Source organism: Ischnura elegans, assembly GCF_921293095.1.
Source record: "Ischnura elegans chromosome 13 unlocalized genomic scaffold, ioIscEleg1.1 SUPER_13_unloc_3, whole genome shotgun sequence".
NCBI lineage: Eukaryota > Metazoa > Arthropoda > Insecta > Odonata > Coenagrionidae > Ischnura > Ischnura elegans.
In genome coordinates, this window is record NW_025791659.1 from 7,773,823 (window position 1) to 7,796,908 (window position 23,086).

A 23,086-nucleotide genomic window follows, 5' to 3' on the forward strand; every position below is an offset into this window, starting at 1 on the left:
ACTTTTAAGACCAAAGTATACTACCCATAGATTTTTAATTTTTTTGCATGTATATTTATTCTTCAGTTTATTGAAAGATATTATGAAAGCAAAGAAGAACAGAAATTTTCGAATACGTTTTCCAGCATATTTCGAAATGGGCACACGGCACAAAATTTCGTTATATCATGAAAAATAAATGCACACTCGACAAAGAAACTGAGATTTACGCAAGGCAAACATTAGAACGCCATCAAAACAAAGCCCTTAAGCTTCTCCTCAACCTCCCTCGGCTGACACGCATGAAGGACGTTCGCTGCGCACACAACATTCCGTCGATCAACGATTTTATTAACAAAATTGTAAAAAATTTTAAGTCCAGGCTCAAGGGAACAAAAAATACACTCCTTACAGACATCGAACTACGATCGAACTGTTCCAACAACATATATACTGCCTCAACAAGCAACTCTTCTATGAGTCTATCCTATGTCTTTCCATCTTCTCTAGGATTAGCGATTACGTGAAGGTCTTTTAATTGTTGTTTCAATGCTGTATAATGTGAAAAAAAATCTATTTAATGCACACCTATACTAGCAAAAATGTATAGGCGAAAAAAATGCATTTAAACACATAAAAAAACAATTAAAAAAGAATTTAAAAAAATTATTATGAAAATAATAAAATAATAATAATAATAATAACAAATAATTAAAAAAAATGAATGAAAAAAAAATCCATCTACTGCTACCTCTCTCAATTGTGTGTAATATGATCTATGCTTTGATAAGTCAATTTATGTATGTTAAGTATTTAAGTTGCTGCTAACACAAACCCACACTACACCGACAACATAAACACCTGCGCATTAATATTGTGATGTCCTCTGGCTGGTTAGGATAATTGAATTTACCGGAACAGCTGATGACGCGCCTTCGGCGCCCCAATAATGAATAACAGAAACTAAGATTTACGATGTGTTATTAATACGAGGGCTATCCAGAAAGTAGATTACGTTTTCGTCTGTGTCGGCTAGGGGCGGGGCTAGCGCGGCCATCTTGGGGTCAGAGCGTTGCGCAGCTCAGTCGGCATCTAGTCGTGCTAGTGAGAAGTTCGTGCTGTGCTCCGTTAAGATACTGTGACGGTTTGAAATGTCTGCGTTAATTGAAAATCCCGCGAGCTGCGAGGTGCGTGCAGTAATAAGGTTTCTGACTGCAAAAAACTGTAAACCGACAGAAATCTATCGGCAGCTTTGTGAAGTGTATGGGGACAACATATCACTGAAGGTGGAGTGCGTCAGTGGGTCATAAGATTTAAAAATGGCCGAACCAATCTTCACGACGAAGATCGAAGTGGGAGACCCAGCATAGTGACTGCCGAACTTGTCGAAAGAGTCGATGCTAAAGTCCGTGAAAATCGAAAGTTCACAATAACGGAACTTTCTTTGAGTTTTCCACAAATTTCGCGAAGTTTGTTGCACGAAATCATCAGCGAAAAGCTTGGTTACCACAAGTTTTGTGCAAGATGGATTCCAAAAATCTTGACAGAGGACCACAAAAAGCAGCGAATGGCTGCAGCGTTGAACTTTTTGGACGCTTACGATAAGGATGGTGACTCTTTACCCGATCGTTACTGGTGACGAAACATGGGTGAAACACGTGAATTGTGAAACGAGATTGCAATCAATGCAGTGGGGGCACACAAGTTCTCCCCGAAAACCCAAGAAATGCATGCAAACAATTTCGGCAAGGAAGATGATGGCGACTGTTTTTTGGGACAGAAAAGGTGTGATTTTGGTGGACTAACTGGAAAGAGGCACTACAATAAACTCTCAAAGGTATTGCCAAACTCTTCAAAACCTCAGAAGAGCAATTCAAAACAAGCGCAGAGGAATGTTGAGCTCTAAGATCTTGTTGATTCACGACAACGCCCGCCCCCACACGGCAAATGTCACTCGTGAAGTTCTTGAATCTTTTAAGTGGGAGTTGTTTCCTCATCCGCCGTACAGTCCCGACCTGGCACCGAGCGACTTCCACCTATTCCCAGCAATGAAGAAGTGGCTGGCTATGCAGCGTTTTGATGACGACGCACAGCTGCAAGAAGAGGTAACGAAGTGGTTGAAGGCGCAGACGGCCGAATTTTTCGATGAAGGAATTTCCAAGCTCGTACATCGCTACGATAAATGCCTTAATTTGAATGGTGACTATGTAGAAAAGTAGTATTTGAGTGTGGCTTTCATCTGTATATAATAAAATTTGTTTCCTATACTTTGTTTATTTTTTATTCCAAAGCGTAATCTACTTTCTGGATAGCCCTCGTATTATTACTTTCTTTTTCCTCTTATCTTGTCCTCACATGACTAATGATGAAATAATTCTGGGAGAATAGTTTACGTACAATACAAAAATGTTTTAAGCCAACGTTTCTGTTTATTTGAAACCTTCATCTTGACATAGTTTTGCGCAAATTCGTTGATAAATAAATAAATATGTCCAATCATAAGCCCTGATAAAGGTTTTACATAAACTGAAAGGTTGGCTAACAACTTTATTGCAATGAAATATAACCTTTACTCCAAAAATAGTTTATTATCATATTATTATTTTTAATAAATGAGCATTTTTGCGGGAGAGCGAGAGTGGGGGAAGAATATGGAATTAACCACACATTCACTATAGAGCTGATGAAAACTGCCAATTTTGAAAATTTATATTTAACAATCAATGCTTGCATGAGTCAAGCATTTCAATAGGGTAGTTTCCTTCATCAAAGAAAACGAAAGGCATTGATTGCGATTCGTTACCCACCATTAGTGTATTCATAATACACAAATTATCTGGTTTTTGAAATACCGGTTTAGACGAATGGCAAGGGGCAAATTTTATCCTCATTTGAAAAAGGCAAGATTGGCGCCCATGCAATTCCACTCCTCGTGACGTCACAGGGACCTAGTTTCTACACGAGAGGATAGGAGTTATGCATCGTCTGAGATTACCAATGCATGCATGAGGCACAGAGCTCAGGGAAACATGTCTTAATAATCACCTATTAAAACTGGCTAAGGTCGGAAGGTTTTCTTCGTTTGATAAGGTATTAATAAACCTCTTTTAAGCCAAGCGCTACCAGCTAGCAGAGTACTCGGCTACCCGCTAGCATCCTGCGTCCTATCAGCGCTCAGAGCCTTGATCAAGGTCACCTCACAAGGCGGGAGGGGGAACCAGAAATGCGTCGCACGGACTTTTTCCCATCATTCCTACTTACGCGTCGCGTTTTCGCGCGTTTGAAAATTTTCACTTTTCATTTAATTGTGAAAAATAGATATCGTCATTTAAAAATCTAAAAGCGTGAAATACTTACTCCAGGAATAATAATCTTTCGATTTAGGCAATATAAAAATAATAGGAAACCACCCTATTTAGAGCTAAACTCATACTCGATTACATAATGAAGCTACAGAAATGATCACAGATGTAAAAAAATAATTTTCATGAATGTTTTAATCATTCTATTCGCAAATGGGAACATTTGGCTGCAAACATTTTTAGAGGTTTCCAACCAAATCACCCAAACAAAGCCGTTACCCTCTGTCCCTTTCTATCCCTCGAGTGCACTTTTTTGCCTTTCGTTCAGCCCTTTTAACCGTTTACAGTCCTATGTTCCCATTTGGGGACAGATTTATAAAAATTCATGAAAATTATGTTCCGTACCTGTGATCACTTTTATGTGAATACAGTATGGAAGTATTTTTTAGATTGTTAAACTTAGTTTATTGGTCAAATGAACATTTATTTGTCAAGAAATAACAAATTTTGTGGTGTGTTCCCATGGTACGTGGCACTTAAAAATTTTGTTCGGTTTTTTTTTTCAAAATATTAGCAGCAAAATGCCCGTTATTTATGTTATTAGATCATGTTTCTCTCACCGGCGGATACGTATGGGGGTCGCAGGAGGCGCCCCCCCCTTGCGTGTCGCCTTCATTGCCGAAAATTGCTGAACCACAATTGTTACATTTTTATATCATAAAGATGGCATTGTCTTGTCAATGTGCATAATCAGTGTGAATAAAAATTTCTGAGACTTTGCATATAACTTTATTATTTCTCTTAAAATGTTGGTAAACTTTTTTAAAACCAACTTTTGGTAAACTTTTTTAAAAACCAACTTTTTCGCACATTATTTTTCTTTACGATAAAAATATAGGTAGCTCTAAATATTTTTTGCGCCCCCCCCTTGAGTGTTCTCTGTATCCGCTACTGGTTTCTCTATAAATTACTTTATCCGAATTTAACGGGCATTTATTTTTTTGCCTTCTTTTTTTTCCTTCTTCTTAATTGGTTGTAAAATAATAAGGATATGGAGAAAAAATTATAAATATCAGTTGGTAAATTAGTTTGGTCTTCAATGGGTTAAGGTTAAAAGATTTATCTATATATATAATGGGGAATACTTAAGTAAGTTTCCCGAAAAAGGGACCAAAGTGGCCTCGGAAATAAGCTATCTGTGGGATGGAATTGGGTCTTCTCTATGCAGACCCCTTGGATATTATTTTTCCGCAAACCCACTATCGTTGGTTGCGTTCATGGAATTAGAGAAGACATTTGGCAACGTGGATCGGAACAAAATGATGGGAATCCTGATATAAATTGAAAATTTTACAACGACAGGAGAATAATCCAGAGTTCGTACGAAAACCAAGTAGCGGTGCTAACACAGGGCCCCACTGTGAGAAAGCAAATATAAGAAAAGGGATGAGACATGGTTTGGCTTCGTCACCAGTAATATTCAACGTTTACATCGAGAAAGCTATTGATGAAATCAACGGAAAGAACTGGGGAGTGGATATACCGGGGGAAAAATGAACATGCTTAAATTTTACGATGACATAATCGTCATAGCGGAGACAGAGAAGGATTTTAAAAATATTCTGGTAAAGACATGTAGGGTAATGGGTGAATAACAGCTGAAAATAGGCAAGCAGAAGGAATTGGGATTACTCCAAAGTTTCTCACCTCCAATGCTGTCAGTTTATGTAGGGGAGACAAGCAGCCCCACACAAACCTTTCTTTATGCGTTTGCGCGATGCATTCTCGCAGGTCAATGAGGTTGTGGGAGAGGTCCACGTGTTTCGTCTTCGCTGAGTCCCAGATCCAATGTTTGAAGAATTCAACCGACTTTAAACGGTTTCGTGACACGTCGAATGTCTCCAATGAGAGATCAGGTGAAAGTGTCCTTCGTATTTCAGGTTCAAACGCAAACTCTGTGATATAGTTACCGCTGAGGTTGAGGTGTTTTAAGGTTGTCAGGATGGGACTTATGCTTGGATAAACCGTTAGTCGGTTTGATGATAGGTCGATAATTGTCAAATTGATCAAATGCTTGCTAAAGAGAACTTTATATTCGTCAAGCTCTAATGGATTTTCTATGGTATGAATAAGGTTGTGGGACAGATTGACCTCCAACAGACGTGGTGCTTGCGTAAACATATCCGGTTTAATCAAAGTCAGACGATTTTTGGATAGGTTTAGGTGTGTTAACCCCGGAATCGACAATTCTGGTACATCCTCCAGGCGATTTCCGCTCATGTCGAGAAAAAACTCTTCACATGACTGGTTCTGTGTTTTGAATTGTTGAAATATCTTGTCTGGCAAATGGCGGAACCTGCAAATAAATGTTTAAATTATTTATTTTTATGTATTTTCACTTATAGTGAAATGTCTTTGTAACGAAATCCTACGGACCACCGAAATGCTTTCGTTTTACTGAAATTCCGTTAAACGGGAAGTTTCGTTATACGGGACGGAAAATAACTATGTTATACTGCATATTTCGTTACAATGGCGTTCGTTATAAAAACATTTCACTGTAATAGGTTATTCTAAAATCTCGGGACGTGTGAGTAACACATTTTGATCTAGGGTTGAGTATAGAGTCGAGTTCATATCTACTCGCGAGTGTCGAGTATCGAGTATGCTAATTTCTACAATTTACTATACTACAATGTATTCTCAAAATACTCGATGCATTCACGAATCCCTTGGTTAATTCTCTTCTCTGAATCCTTAGCCTGCTTTGTAAAATAGTAATAAGGAACGAGGTTGTGGTTATTATGTAAAAATTGGGAAAAATCGGCATTGTCCCTGAAAACCGTAAAATAAGATTTAATTCTTTCTGTAAGAAATCCTTAACATTTTACCCATTCACTCGGGGATTGGATATAGAAAGTAGAGTGGGGTACAATAGTATCGCATAAAAAGTGTGAGAGATGTAATGGTCCTCTAGGATTACTCCGAATATGCCGCCGGGCCTGAAGACGGCAGACCACCGCGGATGACGAAAAGGTAATTGGCAATCACGTAGCCACGCAACTCTTGTTGCTGACTGCTGCATAGAAAGCGAGATGTAAGCCGCTGAACAAGACATTAATATTACCCTTCGACTTTAAAAGCTAAATTTTTACCTGAATTCATGATTTTTTTCTTTTTTGATAACTTTTTTAACACACTAACCTCGACAGCTCCTAGTAATCGATATCACTCGACTCGACTCAACCCGGGAAACTACGGGAATTACGAGATTACTAACCTGTTGTTGTTGATATGCACGTAGCATAATGAAGATGTATCACTGAAGAAATCCAGGTCTAGAGTCTCAATGAGGTTGTAGGAAAGGTCCAGTTTGAATAACCTGCTTTTGTTTCTCAACAGTGCCGCCGGAATATTGGTGAAGAGATTATTCGAAGCCAGGAGTACGGTTAGGTTTTTGTTCCGGGAAAATATGTTTACAGGTAAATACGCAATATTGTTGCTGGATATATTCAAGTGTTCTAGGTTGACCATCCCGTGGAAGGCTTCATCCGGCAGGGACGATAAGGAGTTATTCTCCAGATAAAGGTGCCGAATCGAAGACCAGCGGATCCATGCCTTATTGAATTTTCCGGAGTGCTCATGAATTAAAGATGAGTTGGGAAAATTTGTATCAGAACTCATTCGTTTGTAGTTTGTAACTGTTCTGCCAACCGATGTTAGTCCCAATGTTACAAGTTCGTTACCTGGAATGGTAAAACTATGCAGGGATTGGAGACTGTATAAACATTCTTCAGGAATGAATCTGATCCTATTATACTCTGCATGCAGAACTTCAAGTTTCTTCAGCCTGCATATGCTCGTCGGTAATGTTTTGAGTGAGTTCTTTTCTAAATCGAGACGTGTCAAATTCTCCGTTTCGAGAAAAAAATCATCGTCAATACTTTCAATCCCGTTTTCGCAGAGATAGAGTTCTTCTAAATTCCTCATGCTGCTCAGAAAATTACGTTTAAGTGATCTCAGCTTATTTTGGCGGAGATCCAACGTCTTTAAGCTTTCAATTTCCGAGAAAAAGCTTTCTGGTAAATGTCGTATTCCCGTGTCTGTGATTGTAAGGCGTTCGAGCCGCTTTGGTATCCTTGATAAAAGATCTTCGTCAAGCATCGGCAATTTTGGACAGTTTATGGTGAGTTCCTTCAGCTTTTCCAAGGCACTCCAGTGACGCATGGAAAAGTGGAGAGTTTTTGAATCCTCGCAGTATATTGTTAACTTTTCCAGTGGAAGATCCCTCCAGCCACCGATGGAACCAGAACTCCAATCTCCGAGTAGGACTGTTTGGTTACTAGACGGTGGTGTGCATCCAAAAACCATCAAGTGGGCGTTATTTGCGACGGTATAGTTATACGATGAGAAGTTGGAGAATATGATCATGGAGAGGTAATGATAAGGATCCACCTCTGATTGTGCATTGCACATCATAACATAGCGTAGCGTTGTATCCATGAGTATCCATCGGCTTACTAAAACCTTGTCTTCGCAGAAAATTTCATAAAATCCCATATCCCTCACTTCGAAACAGAGACATCTGGGATCTTCTTTACAATGGAAGCCGTTCATTCCTCCATCTTCGCTATCAGGCGATGATTTTTCGGAAGGGCAACCAGTGATGGATATCACGATTATAACGAAGCAAAAGTATCTCTGTCCCATGCTTACATTGAAGCCACTGCGCTTTGGATCTCCAGGCATTCTTTGAACCTGAAATATAATGAATACTGATATAAATTAAATAATAATGACAATAAATACACGAGAAATGCAATGAAAGATGTTACATAGCTAATATTTCTGTACCGCTTTCGTATAATATCGGAAAGACAACATTTGGAAGTAGAAATAAGATCCAAGAATTGCAATTTTAAAAAAATATGGTATATGGAACGAGTTTATGTTCCTCCAAAACCATCTTTGCCACCGGTGTCATTACGAAATATATGCAAAATAGTTTCAAAATAATGAAAATTTATCCAAATATCCATTCATCAAAATGCAGAAGGTTGTGATAATTTCAACCTCCCATATTACGAGAAAAATTCTCAACGAAGAAGGACAGTAAAGTGTTACATTGGTGACTCTTTACAATAAAGCAACTCAGTTAAAACTGACGAAAAAAATAGGAAAAAATAGTAATAGCAACAATTATTATTATTATCATCATCATTATTTTTATTATTAAAAATACCACATGGGGAGATACAGAAATCAGCAAAGCGATTCACCGGCAGCGGCCTTCATCTTATCAGTTCATCGGCAATTACTCTACTACTAGATCAGTTACTCTACTACTAGAATATACTTACTCTATGCCTTTACTTATCTGTATAAAAACAAAAGTGAAGAACATGATGAATTTAAAAAGATACATAGCCTATCGGACGGATACATTGATACGGACATCTGATCCGTATTGTTGTCTTCGCCAAAAGGTTGCATCCGTTCAGTGTGAAATTTGATTTTCACCGAGTAACAGAGCCTTGAAGTTGTGAGACAAGTCGTCTTCCAAAACGTCGGTCTATTCGACGGAGTCAACCTAGTTCAGAACCCTTGAAGAATTCGTCAATATAATTCACCAGGAAAAATTAAAATTCTTCATTGGATGCAAATAACTTCAACAAAATGTGGCTCCAAGCAACAAGGTACTCTTGCTCTCAAACAAAACTATTACTCTTGAATGCAGTTGCATTTATGCAAATGATCTTTTAAAAAATGATTTAACGAAACAACTTAACTCCTCATTTGTAACTTAATAAATATATATAACTTAATAATATTTTTTCCACGATCAATGAGAGATTATAACGGCAGCAATAGAACTCGTAAATAGATTGCATGACTTGTAGTGTAGCCTATCAACCTATGTAAAACTTAATGCATGTTTCTCAATTCAATTATTATTTATAACAGCATATGGTAGTATAATTTCTTATTTTGCGGGACATTTTTTGGACGGTGTGGTGTGCATGTGGGAGTCCAATTGCATGCTCCATGCTGGTGATTGATCACCCCCTGCCAAACACCATAGAGGTGGCTCGCAGGGTATTATGTAGATGTAGAACTCTTTACTACTCGAGTGTCATGATTAGACAAATAAGTAAATAACACTTTTAACGTGTGATTCTGATATAGCTTCATTACTTTATACGTCCTTTAAACGACGTCATAACCATGTTATATGGCATAATTATTTTTCACTCGAAAAATTACGAAGCTCTCAAAATTATGGAGGTACAATAAAATCTGTAAAAAAATGTAATTTCACATAAATCCTTAAAGTTTGAACTAGGTTTAGACGTGGTACTATATCGTCTTGTACGGGTACACAGAAGGCAGAGAATAAACAGCCACTTACAAAGTTTCTCCCGGAATGTTTGTCCTTCTGTTTGTGTGAGCGAATGATTTAAGGGATTGTGAGTGCAATTGTGTGAATACTAGACATCTTTAGCTAGGGTCTCATTAGCTCAGATAAGGATCAGGATATTCCAAGAAAACATACCTGTATTAGGTTATTCATAAAAAAAACTAAATATATAAATATCGGTGTTGCGCTTTAAAAAAATACTATTTAAAATAGTCAACAAAATGAAATTTTCACGCATCGCATGTTGTATTATGCTTACGTAAAGGCAAAATGTAGCATATTAATAAAAGTTCATTCTTTACAAGCACATTAGGACATGTAGAATTTCCAAGTAGGCTTCCTTGGAGATTATGATGATATCTGGTGATTTTTCCGGGTATTCTTCCGCGTTTATCCATTTTGTAGGACAATATTTCGCCAACGTTCCAGTTGGCATCCTCAGGTCACTTCAGTGGTCACTTCAAGTGGTCACTTCAGTGGTCACTTCAAGTGGTCACTTCAAGTGGTCACTTCAGTGGACCTGAGGAAGCCAACTGGAACGTTGGCGAAATATTGTCCTACAAAATGGATAAACGCGGAAGAATACCCGGAAAAATCACCAGATATCAACATGCAGAGTTGATCAAAAGGGATGAGATTTTTTTTATGAAAGGTGATATTATATTCTTATCAAAAGGAAGCAAGGAGACTGATAGTGGACGGAGAATCAGGTTCCAAGGGGGGACCTGAGTAAGCACTGGAGTCGGGACACAGTAATTCAACTGAAACGCCCGCGCAGCTGAGTAAATGAGTGGAATGGGAAGGAAAAAGGATGGAGGCGCCGCCACGATAGAGGACCGACGACGCCGACGGGGTAGGGATAGGGTTTGAAGGGTGGGTGGGATTGGGCAGTGCCCTCGCCGCTACGAAAGCTATCAGGGCAAATCACCGGACAAACTACAATTTTTTATGGCAACGATTTAAGAAAGATTTTTCTATAAAAGAGAATAATGCAAATATGAAATTGTTTGATACTGATAGTGAATTGTTTGCGGTTTAGAGCGACTCACAATCTAATATTATTCCGACCCTACCGGACGCAATTCGCTGTTCAGAATACTGAATTGCACCGGTCCTACAGAAAGGGCATAGCCGGATAAGAAGGTGAAAAGTCCCCCCTCCCGGATTTTTCCCGTACTTGGGATTAAATGGGACAAACATCCCAATATTTCCAGCCCGCTAGATGCCCACCAGGGCCGGCTAGATCGAAAAAACGATTTTCACTCTTTTTTAAATATCTCGGTCAATAATGCATATTTTTTAATGCTGTTTGCGGCATTTGAAACCTTATTTAATGTCACATATTTCCAATTGTTTTCAAAAACTTCAGGCGGGGCAAGAAGATATGGCGTCGATTTGAAAATTTCTAATGCATGTTTTCATAAAACTTTCTTGAGAGGGCCAAAAAGAAAAAAACGTTTTCTGGAGGTGTTTTTTAATACCTTTCGGCTGGCGTATTGGAAATATAACTTTTAAGTGGTGGAACATCGCGAAAAATGCGATTGAAAATATGCGATTTTGGCCATTTGGCTCTATGCTCTGGCCCTCCATAACACCCATTTTTAGTTATTATAGTATTTTACCGATTAAAGTGCTCACCACAGGGACAGAATTGTATGGATACTGGTGCCGAAAATGGCTTCAGGGCCTCCAAAAACTGCCGGAATATAAGAATATCGATTAAGAAAATGAGCTCGATTTGAGTTTTCCCCGCGTTGTATCTACGCGCAAGTGTTGTTTCATTTGTGGATATACCGCTACAAATTATCTCCATCCTGTTCCCGTAGAAGCTAGATTTCAGGTGAGAGGAGGTTGATCATTTCTTTCAAAAATGTGGCCTGTAAAGGTTGTCTACATGATAAGCGGTGTTTACCTATGAAATTCCCACTTTCCGTATCTACTGCATAAGTTTTTTCTTGCATGTTTCTAAAATTCGTCTATTTGTGGACAAAGTCGCATATTTATCTAACCGCAGTTTGACGGCGAAACTTAGTGACTTCCATTTTCTAGAGAAATGATTGCCCGCGAATTTTTACTGGTTTGTCATGCGACCAAGTAACAGAGTTACTTAGTGTGTTAACGTCGACGAGAAATTCGGATATTAGGTCAGTCACTCAAGGGCTGATAGTTTTTCTTTTCAAGCTCCAAACCGGAAACATGAACAGTACTAGTTCCTCTTTGTAAACCATTCCCTATTTTTACCCTTGATGGGTTGTGATTGTTATGCCCGGACTCTTTTTGGCCAATCAAAATGATGCCGATTCTCTAAAATCAATCTTGCAATCGGCATATCCAGTAAAAATTTCATGAAATAGGGTAACATTTTGGTTCTGGATAGAGGATTTCGGGATGTTGTGTCATATTTAGAAGATGATTTAGAGTTCAGCGTGCTGATGCCGACGCTGAAAGGCATGCGAGCTCAATTGACGACTAAAGAATTGAACAAATTGTGATTCGTGGCTAAATTAAGACGGATAGGTTATGGTAATGTTAAGGAAAAATATCATTAAAATATAACGAACAATAATTTTTATTTAGAATATGCTTACAGCGAATGGCAGCGTATGGGGCAGCATATTGAGATATTGCTGTGACTGTGGTAATGGAAGTAGAAGAATAGGGTGTTGCGCTCATATAGCAGCAACAATTTATTATTTATCCTATGGGCAGTACCAAGATAAAATCGCAAGACCTTGATTTTATTAAGTAATATTAAATAAGATTTCAACTAGCATTTGTTTTGACGGACAACGTAGTAACTTGCATCAATGAATATTCAGAGGATGACGAATAACCTTTCAAGAGCGATTTTCATTGACATCCTGGAGTCAATATAAAATTGTATGGCGAAAATTCATCTGTTCGGCTTGTTACTGTCCACCAGATTTTTTTATTTGTATGCCAACTGGGCCATTTTTTTCATTTCAAAAGTTAAACCCATAATTTTTTTCATTTCAGCAAACAGCTATCATAAACGTATCATGATATCCACATAGTTTAGCATTGGTGAGATAATTTCAATGAATTTATATCTGATTAGGACATTGAGGAAGTTCAATAAATTCTCATGGTGCGTTTATTACGGTAAAATCAAACCTATTTCAGCGTTTGAAAGGAATGACGGAGGGGGTTTGGAAGCGGGGAAATTCCTTTTAGCTTACTCGGGCGTTTTCAAGGGCCCTGAAGGCATTTTCGGAACCAGTATCCATACAATTCTGTCCCTGTGGTGAGCACTTTAATCGGTAGAATACTATAATAACTAAAAATGGGTGTTATGGAGGGCCAGAGCATAGAGCCAAATGGCCAAAATCGCATATTTTCAATCGCATTTTTCGCGATGTTCCACCACTTAAAAGTTATAATTCCAATACGCCAGCCGAAAGGTATTAAAAAACACCTCCAGAAATCGACGCCATATCTTCTTGCCCCACCTGAAGTTTTTGAAAACAATGGGAAATATGTGACATTAAATAAGGTTTCAAATGCCGCAAACCGCATTAAAAATATGCATTATTGACCGAGATATTTAAAAAAGAGTGAAAATCGTTTTTTCGATCTAGCCGGCCCTGGTGGGCATCTAGCGGGCTGGAAATATTGGGATGTTTGTCCCATTTGATCCCAAATCGCACATCCCAAGTACGGGAAAAATCCGGGAGGGGGGACTTTTCACCTTCTTATCCGGCTATGCCCTTTGAGTATTACGTCTGCTGGTGGAGTTTAACCCACTATTCCACAGACGGTATGTGGGGCTTTTAACTCAGGTTTGTTTCGCAGTTTCCGATTCATTTTGGACTAATTAAGATGAATTTTTGGAAAAAAAAATTTCATCACATAATATGATTTTTTAAATGCTGCGTATGCGCAACGCTGGGAAAACTCCGGTAAATAAACACAAAACAATAATTAAAAAAATAAGGTTATATCTTTTATTTTTTATCTTGATTTGCGTACACCCGACATCTTCGCCGGGAGTTAATCAGTATTCCTTTGGAGGAAATGCCCCATTCTGCCTTTTAACGGACATGCTGGGGTATGTCATTTTTCATAGACTGTCTCGTGTGTGCGCATAAATTATTTTTTGCCAAGCGCTGTCAGTGATAAGAATAAAATTTTATGAATGAAAATATTGATTGAGATGACCAAATTAGAACTAGAGATACTTAAAAAAAAGTCAGTCAATCGAAGAAAAAATTATCCTTAGGTAGGGACTTGTTCTAAGAATTAAAATGTAATAATGTTGCGTTAGCGAAACGCTGGGAATAATGGGTTAGGCATGGATTACTCCCGTTCAGAATAACGGTTTGCAAAAGGGTCGGAATACGCAATATTATTACGCCTTCTCCTATTATAAATACGAATAGCACGTTGTAATTCCATCCAGAATAGCGACCGTCATGGGGCTCATGGGGAAAAAGCGAGTTTTGAGGAAAGAGGAAGTGCAATACTTATCAAAAGGAAGAGAGGGGGGATGATAGCGGGAAGTTTGGAGTTTCAAACGACGTAAAAACTGCGAAAACAAGAGATTGCGATAATAACTGCCTGAAACAATTATGCGTTGAATATAAATTGGCCCTCTCATATAAAAAAACGGGAGAAGTGAAATATTTCGGAGAAACATAGTAGGTTATCATCTGTAACTTAAGAAGCACTTTGCAAGCTTTTGAAGAAGATCTGTTTTAAAAAAGTAAATTGTGACTAAATTTTATTCAATCCGTAATAAATGTCCTTTTTGTGTACGAAAAATAATTGACCATGCTTTGGTGAAATCTAAATTGGACTTACATGCTGGGGATAAGCTTAACTTTCTTTCAAGCATGATGGTAAAAACATTTATATATAACCCCTTGTGACGGGTAAATCAAGTTTTAGCGAAGTGTGTTACGTACAAACTAACATGCTCGCAAATACGTATCGTTATTTTTGCATTTTCTTTTTGTTTTCCACGTGGTTTACGTTGAATTTGAAATCCTTCTAAAACATGCTCGCATTTTTGCTTATTCAGGTAACTATTGATATTCGGCTTGCTATTAACCTTGACAACCTTCAGGATTGCGTATGCAGCTTGACATGTCTTTCTAAGTTAACACTAGAATGCCGGGAAATGGGCATACCTCTAGAATGCCGGTAGGGTGTCTAGTCTGACACCCATGTTCTGTGATATGTTGAGGATTATTTTTTTCTAGGTCGCCAGTCTTTTTACGCTTATATTTTTTGTACGCCGTGGTGTGTAGTGTATAAAAAAATAAGCGTCGTCGCGGTAAAATTTGGCTGGTTTCAAAGAAAATCATTCGCAAATAGAGCGGAATATACTTATCTCATGAGCTAATGAATTTTTGAAAAAAATGATGAACAGCTGATGCCAATTTATTGAAATTATGTAAAACATAAAACAATCACGAGGGTGTACTATGCTAAAATACTAATTCGGCTAGTAACAATCAAACTGCATCCCGCGAAGCACCTAAAACCGAACGAAGAAATGATAAAATATACTAGGTGTCAAAATGACACCGTCCGGCATCCAAGGTAAATTTGATTTTTTTAGGCCGGAAAAAAGAGGGGTGTCACGCACACTGTCGTCTTATTGAGCCTTAAGAGTCATTAAAAGTCACGAGTTATTTCCTTCTACAACAATCTTTAAAGGCAAGCTATGAAAAAAATGTTCATGCAAGGTGTCAAAATGACCCTTCGGCATTCTAGTGTTAATTCACACAATAAATCCTTTGAAATTGTCATTAACCGGGTAACGCCTAAATTAAAAAGTTTCTGCTATTTTTGTGGCAGTCATTAATCGGAATGTCAGCGAAACTGAGTCATTAGGTGCAAAATTTGTTCTTTTACCAAACATATGGGCTTAAAAAACGGTGGTAGTCTTTTGGGGCTAAAACGTTTTCGCTTTCAACAGGTGTTTAAAAATATTTTAGTTTGTTATTTTAACAAGTTAGAAATGATTTTTCAAAAATATTTGGTGTAGTGATTTATAAGGTTTACGATTATTTTACAAAAAAATATAAAATTTTTGAAAGTTGCCCATGCCTTCTTTATGTTTCGTAGATTTTTAACCGAAATGTGTTATGCGACTGAAAATTAATTGCCGCCATTTTTTTTGGAGCATGCGATCTTAGTTCTTAGCACTTTGAGTAACGGCTGCTAAATTTAACTGCCTGCTGAAAAATCCAGCCATTTTTACCATATTCGTACATTTTTATAAAAATTAGCATCAAAAATATATATTAATATCGATGTGCATTTCTGTAGAAATGGACTTTGCTCTTCTTTATGAATGAGTTGAATAACATTTTTTGCTAATTTTTACATATAGGTATAATTCAATGATGAAAACCTACTGTTTTTTTTAATAAAAAAGTTGCAACTAATGACGTATCGCCATAACATGCAAAACAATTTTGTAATACGCTCAATTTTAACTATTTAAAGCATGGGAATCATAAAAAAGCATTGTTCCAAGCAAAGCATTATAAATCCTGGATGACAAAAAGCGTCAATGCACCCTCAACGAACGGTCCAATTGGCCCAAAGAATTTTCACACTAAGTGGCCTAAGATGAGGATGCTGGTAGCTACAGAGGACTATTCATCCTCAAGACATAAATTGAACACTTTTCCCAACGAGCAGTTAATGTTTGAAAAAGCAGAACCCCTAAGCAGTAAACTGGAAATGCACCACGGGCGAAATATTACGGCTTCACGCATACAAAGTCAATTAAATGGAAAAAACATAATTTTACCTCCAAGGCACGCAAAGTGTTTGTAACCGTTCGAGCCATTGAACTGATATCTTTTGCAATGAGGGCCACTCCTCTCTATCAATTCATGAGCAAGATATATCGATACATACATCGTTGGATAAGCCACATTCGAGAGTAAATATTTTTTTGAACAAAGTGTGATAATGAAATAAGAGAAAATAACACTAATTGTTTGAAATATGATAAAAGTTTGATCCAACGATTAGAACCAAAGTTATAATTGATATACGAGTTTTTGCAGACTTATTATTTTAGGTACTATGATACACGTTATGATTGTGTGCTAAGACATCAATGAACTCTACATGCATAAAAATTATTTTGATGAGCAACATTTCCTTAAGAGTACATATCGATTAATCGATAAGTATCCTTTTCTGCCATAATATTACCCGTAGGTACGTATCTGAAACTTAAAGCGTAGTACCGAATTGGTAATATAAAATTTTATTTATCTTTCAGTCTCCATGCGAACCATTGTTTCTATTTTCTATCCTCTATGTTGTTTCTACTGTATAGATTCCTTTTTCTCAACTTATACGCATCCAAACTCTTCAAATGAGGTACCAAAATGCACAGAATTTATTAGAGAACATGCAACGGCATATCTTACTTCCTAAATATTGCTTTTGTATCCTAAAATTTGTTTTTAAATAATTAAAAAAAAACAAAAAATAATCATAAACCGGGAAATATCCCTGAAGTTTACGGCGCTCAGACGGATACATTAATTCATTAGCAACAATTCTCATTCTTTTAAGAACTTTTATCAAAATCCGGCTGATTCCACATTCAAGCCTCCTGTTTATACGTATGTACGAGTAATCATGTGCGTTTAACAGAGGATAGCGTAATTACTTTCAATGTTGTGTTAAAAGATGTCCTCTGACCTTAATTTTTACATGAACATTCCAATTAAATTTGTACATAAGACCCTGCCTTTTTTTTCTACATTTTAAAATTAGAAACGCGCCTATCCCTCTGTGGACCTGTATTGAAAAGAGCGAGGGAAGCCCGCTGGGAGCGGGCGCATCACGCACGTCGTTATCTAATCAATGCATAGTCAAGGGAAAAAACTCAAGTGCTTCTAAATACCCTCTTTTTGAGGCAAAAAAACGTGTATTTGAGAATATAATCCATGCTTAGCTGATATTTATATTTTTTGATCGATATCAAAATATCAATGTAAAATAAAGGCGAATAGCCCCAAAAACTTCAAAATACGACTCTTTTTGCGCCAAATAAACGAACGATTTAGGATATACAGTGAAACTTGGTTATAACGGAATCGGTTGTAATGTCTACTCGGGTTTTACGTCACATTTTATACATACCAGCCAAAATTGAACATTTTATGTTGTACGAAAACCCGTTCATATCGTCGACAAATATTGCGACCGTCGGGTGTGGCGTCAAAAATTTTGCGATTCTTGGGTAGCAAAAGTGGAAGTGTGATTTTAATATGTCTCAAATCTATACCCATGTGTAGAACTATCGAAAGCAAGAACAGGTTACGAGCAGGACGTTGAGCTGGTGACGGGATGACTCTCATTACTTTAATCGGTACCTGGACATATTCCAATTGTAACATAACAGAAACAAGCCACCACATTGTTTTTATATAATTTAAAACTGACAATGGTAGTGAGGGACTGTTGTAACATAAAATAAACAAGCCACCATATTGTTTTTATATAATTTAAAACTGACAATGGTAGTGAGGGATGGTTGTGAAGGAAAAGGGAGTTGTGTATAGAGAGTTGAAGGAGGCAGACGTGTTTAAAGGAAGGATCGGGATAAGGACTAAGAAAGGTGGCGGTGTAGCAGAGAAAGGAAGAGAAAGCAGAGAAGGGGAGGCGCCTACGAGAGGAGAAGAGAGCGGGAGGAGAGGACTATAGCGGAACTCAGGATCCACGCTGATGCAGTTCATGGCGGTGGTTCGGAAGAGTGGTGGTGGTAGATATAAATGGAATTGTGATATCATGGTGGCTTTTGATGTTGGTTTTATGCTCTAAGTTTCAAAATATAGAGTTTGTTTCGAATTGTATTGGAATTATTTGTTTATAAAGCAGCGAAGATTTTAAAAAGATACACAATGTACGAGTAGATTTCAATAAACAGTGTTGTAAATAGGAGAACATTTGCATTTTTACTTTGCCCTTCGCACTCAGATTTAAGGCAGCTTTTTTATACCGTCACTCGGATATAACGTTAAAAATCTACTGGCCCCCTTGATGACGTTATAACCAAGTTCAACTGTAGTCCTTATTACAAAGGTCACATTGGGAAACGGGAAGAATCATACTTGATCTATTTTCTTACAAGCAGTATCAAATTGACTTTCATTGAATTCGATTATTCAATATCTTTTTTCTTTGATAAGCCGTTACATTGCACATATTACTCCGTTAAAATTTGGGTATTTAGTGTGGTAAAAGTAAAAAAAAACGAATTCCTTTGTTTTAAGTGAAACAAAACGTATTTTAGCTTTTTTACTGGGTGTTGTGATCGATACCACTATGAAATCGTTGTACGCATTTTGAATCGAATGTTTTACGTAAGGAGTAACCTTTTATGACAGCAATATATCTAATGGAAGTATGCTGAATGTTTACTTGCAATGCTTACTAATAACGGCATGAAGTTAAGTCGATATGAGTGATTTTATCCTATGCTTTTGAACGTAGCAGACCAATATTTACAGAATATATCTTCTCTGATAACATAAGAAACACGTTACCTTAAAAGTACCCATGCCTAATTTTCTTTTTATCGTTTATCAGTGTCTATTTTCACTGTAAATCAATGGGAAACATGAATATATTTCCCTTTAACTCCATTTCCTTTGAAGGAAATGAAAGAAATTACCAGGCAATGATCCCAACTAAGGTCACATTGGAAAAATACCGATTGATTGATACATTGATTTTTCAAAATCAATTCGCCTCTCCTTGGATTTCACTTTTCTCTTTTGATCGTTTCATCTAGATGAAATGAGGTTCTTAACCTCTTATTAATAATCAATAATAAGCTTCCAATCATATAAATTCTAGAGATATCAAATTCAGTTGAAATGATTGAAGTTATAATCGATACAACAATCAATTCGATAGAAGCCTACGGCTGAGTTTTCATTGTTTATGCGTGTATCTAACTTAACACAAGAACCGCGGTCGGGATTTTTTTGTCCCGTCCGCGGGAAATGTTTGCCATTCCTGTACTAGTAGTTTGATCCCTATGAAATTTACTTTTACACATTCTTTATGTTCTTCGAATAATCATATTGAAAATAGTGTACAATGTTTGCTTCGCAAGAAAACGACGATTTACCTTGAACCACGGGATGGGACTATATTGTCCCATTTGGGGAAAACATACAATTTCAGTTTTTTTTGTACACTTATTTTGTATTCAGCATAATAACAGTTTATTACGAAGGGGATCGATGCACAGATACCGTTATTCTGCCAGTTAAAAGCGCATAAGGGAATAATCTGCGCACTGCGCCGGCCGCCTACTCACGTAGCGCCGGCCGCTTCACCTCTGCCCGGCGCGTCTGCAGGTCAGAGCTTGCAAATAATACGTCAAAAAAGTTTACTGTATTCCAAGTTATCCTTAAAAAAAACAACGTTGCAAACATTACATAAACACATGTTTTGTTCCCTTATATCACAAAAAAGGTAATTCCACTTAAGCATGACAGGATCAACGTATTTTGTCAATGGGACAAAACATTCCATGCCGTGGTATTGGTGGGGTTGGAAAGTTCATCGGTTCTAGTGTTTATGCTATGCACTTTGACAATAATGGATTCATGCTACATATCATTTACCCTTATCCATATTGCTTCAATACGATGATATATCGATGAAAGATTATTTAGCCACCAAAATATCTTGCGTATGGAATTAACCCCTAAGTCCACAGAGTTGCGTTAACGCAACATTATTAAATTTTAATTCTCAGAACAAGTTTATCCCTCAGAGTAATTTTTTTTCGATCAACTGACTAATTTTGTAATTTTCACCAACACTTTCATTCATAAAATTGTGTTCTTATGACTGATGGCGTTCGGCATAAAAATCGGTGCGCACATACGAGACATCCTTAGGAAAAATGACACACCCCTTAGCATGTTATCGTAGATATAACTTTATTTTTAAAACTTACTTTTTTATATTTATTTTCCGGAGTTTTCCCAGCGTTGCGTATACTCAGCATTTAAAAAATCATATAATACGTTGAAAATATTTTTTTCCAAAAATTCATCTTCAGTAGGCCAAAATAAATTGGAAAATGCTAAAAAAAAACGGAGTAAAAACCTTTACGTACAGTCTGGGGAATAGTGGGTTAAAGGCAAGTATCCAAAATTGTACGGTCACAGGAACTACATAACTAATTGCCATGGTATTTACATTTATTATAGCCAGTGGAAATGAACTTTTCCAACTCAAAAAACGCACAAATTCAGAGACCGGACGGTATACCATATTAACGGTAACAACTGAATAAAAAGGTTTCTGCGATTTTTTGTGGCTATCATTTATCTAAATGTCAACGAGACTCTGAGTCATAAGGTGAAAAATTTATCTTTTATCACTAAGAGTTACGCCTAGCGGTACCATATGGTACCACCAACATATTTTGCACCATAACATCGCAAATATTAGGCTCACATCAAATAATATTAATCATACTTTATGCGAGATAAACAGGCTACAAAAATCATGATTACTTAATAAAACCTTTGCATGAGCAATCCACAGGGCGTAAGTAAAGAAAATGAAATGAAATGCTTGCTCTGAAAAATTCCGTTTTTTTGGGCTAGTTGATAATCCTCAAATTTCAAACAGCTCTAAATGCGTGAAATACAGCTTTTAAGAATACAAAACTTTCGGAAAATATCATTTAAAATGTTCACAGCAATATAAAACTCTCAAAAACCCTAATAAATTACAATAAATAATAAAAAACTTACGTTTGACACTGCACTACCAACTAGTATCATTTGGTATCGCTGGGCGTTAAGTGATTAATAGGGAAAAACTACTGGTCGGACTTGCCTTCAAAACAGCAAATTTGGAAGCAATTCTTTCTCCAAGTCGCTAGGGCGACTTCACCGTCGTCGCTAGCAAAAATTTGCTCTTGGCGAATGCTAACAATCGTTAAAATCTCGCCAGAAAGAACGAGAATAACTTTTTCATCGCCAGAGGAAGGGAAGCTTTTCTGGCGAAATAGCTGGCGAATGAAAACGAGAATACGAATTCAGTCATCGTTCGCCAATTATTTCGACAAATCGCGGTGGCTATAGCCAGAAAGAACCAGAATAGACCTCCGGCATACAGCCCGGGAAATATTGGGTTAGGGGAAATGAAATAAATTGCAAGGAAGCAATCCCTATTAAGGCCACAATTGAAGTATGCCGACAGTCCACTTGACTTGAAAGTTGAAATGATTTTTCTAAGAGCAAAATCGATTCAACTTTCCTTGGATTTGACTTTTCGTTATTGAGTGTTTCATTTAAAGAAGATACGATTTCAACCTCTTATTAAAAATTAATCATAAACAACCCAATGATATAAATGTTAAAGCTAACAAATTCAGTCAAAAGGATTAACGTTATAATCGATGCAATAATGCATTCGATAGAAGACAACAGCACCGTTTTTATTGTTACTGCGTAAATTAAATTAATGTCATGTAGTTTGACAACAATGCATTCACGCTACATATCATTGACACTTATCCGTATTGCTTCAATACGACGATATATCGATGGAATAATATATAGATACCATAAAATTTCTGTTATCGCTTTTAAGGCACGCATTAAAAATTGTTTGGCCAGAGAAACTACTAAACTAATTTATATGGCATTTACTTTTGGTGTTATCAAGGGAAATGAACTGTGCCAGCTCATAAAATGCACAGAATAAGAGACCGGACCGTATAAAGTATTAATAGAGAAAGCTTCGGGTAGGACTTACCTTCATAACAGCAAATTTGGTGTGATAAATCTGACTCCCCAGTGGCTTCTGTCGATGGTTGAACTCTCGCGTCTATGTCCCTTCCCGGAAATACCGTCCTATTTGAAGACTGCTCAGCGCAATCCTCGCGTTCGCGACAGATGCGAACTTCCTGTCGTCGCGGTTAGGTGCAAACGTGACTCTCGACTGACGAGTCACGTAACCCCAAGGAGGTTTGCAATATCAAGAGGCGCCAATTCAGAGCTTTTAGCGAGATCAGAGCGGCGCCATTATATGTTGACAACTCTTTTGACTTATTCCCCTGAATGATATATGCAGGTGGCTATTTTTTGCTCCACATATACGCTAAGTTTAGAGAAAAATATTACCACAACGACTAGCATACATCTGGTGATTATCGTCGGAGTTTACCCATCCTTCGCGAGAATACTTTAAACCAACAAACCTTATTTCCTGAAAGTGACTTTGCTCTTGGGAAAACCTTGAAGATATACTTTTGTACTTTATTTTTTTAGATTTCCATTGGCTATATTAAATAGCGACATATTCAGTATAGCGAAATAATTTTTCGTTCCGTATATCGAAATGTTCC

The 23,086-nt window shown here is 37.3% G+C and overlaps 1 protein-coding gene across 1 annotated transcript in view; it reads right to left on the reverse strand.

Annotated features, from left to right (window-relative positions):
- LOC124172838 (leucine-rich repeat-containing protein 40-like) overlaps positions 1 to 22,581 on the reverse strand; it is a 32,205-nt gene extending 9,624 nt beyond the window's left edge. Inside the window, exons 1-3 of the mRNA XM_046552331.1 lie at positions 22,495 to 22,581; positions 6,562 to 8,039; positions 4,989 to 5,637 (exon numbers count right to left, since the gene is read on the reverse strand). Coding sequence (XP_046408287.1) covers positions 4,989 to 5,637; positions 6,562 to 8,039; positions 22,495 to 22,500 — 2,133 coding nt within the window. The 5' untranslated portion in view covers positions 22,501 to 22,581. The remainder of the gene's footprint in view (positions 1 to 4,988; positions 5,638 to 6,561; positions 8,040 to 22,494) is intronic.
- Positions 22,582 to 23,086: the final 505 nt, after the last annotated feature.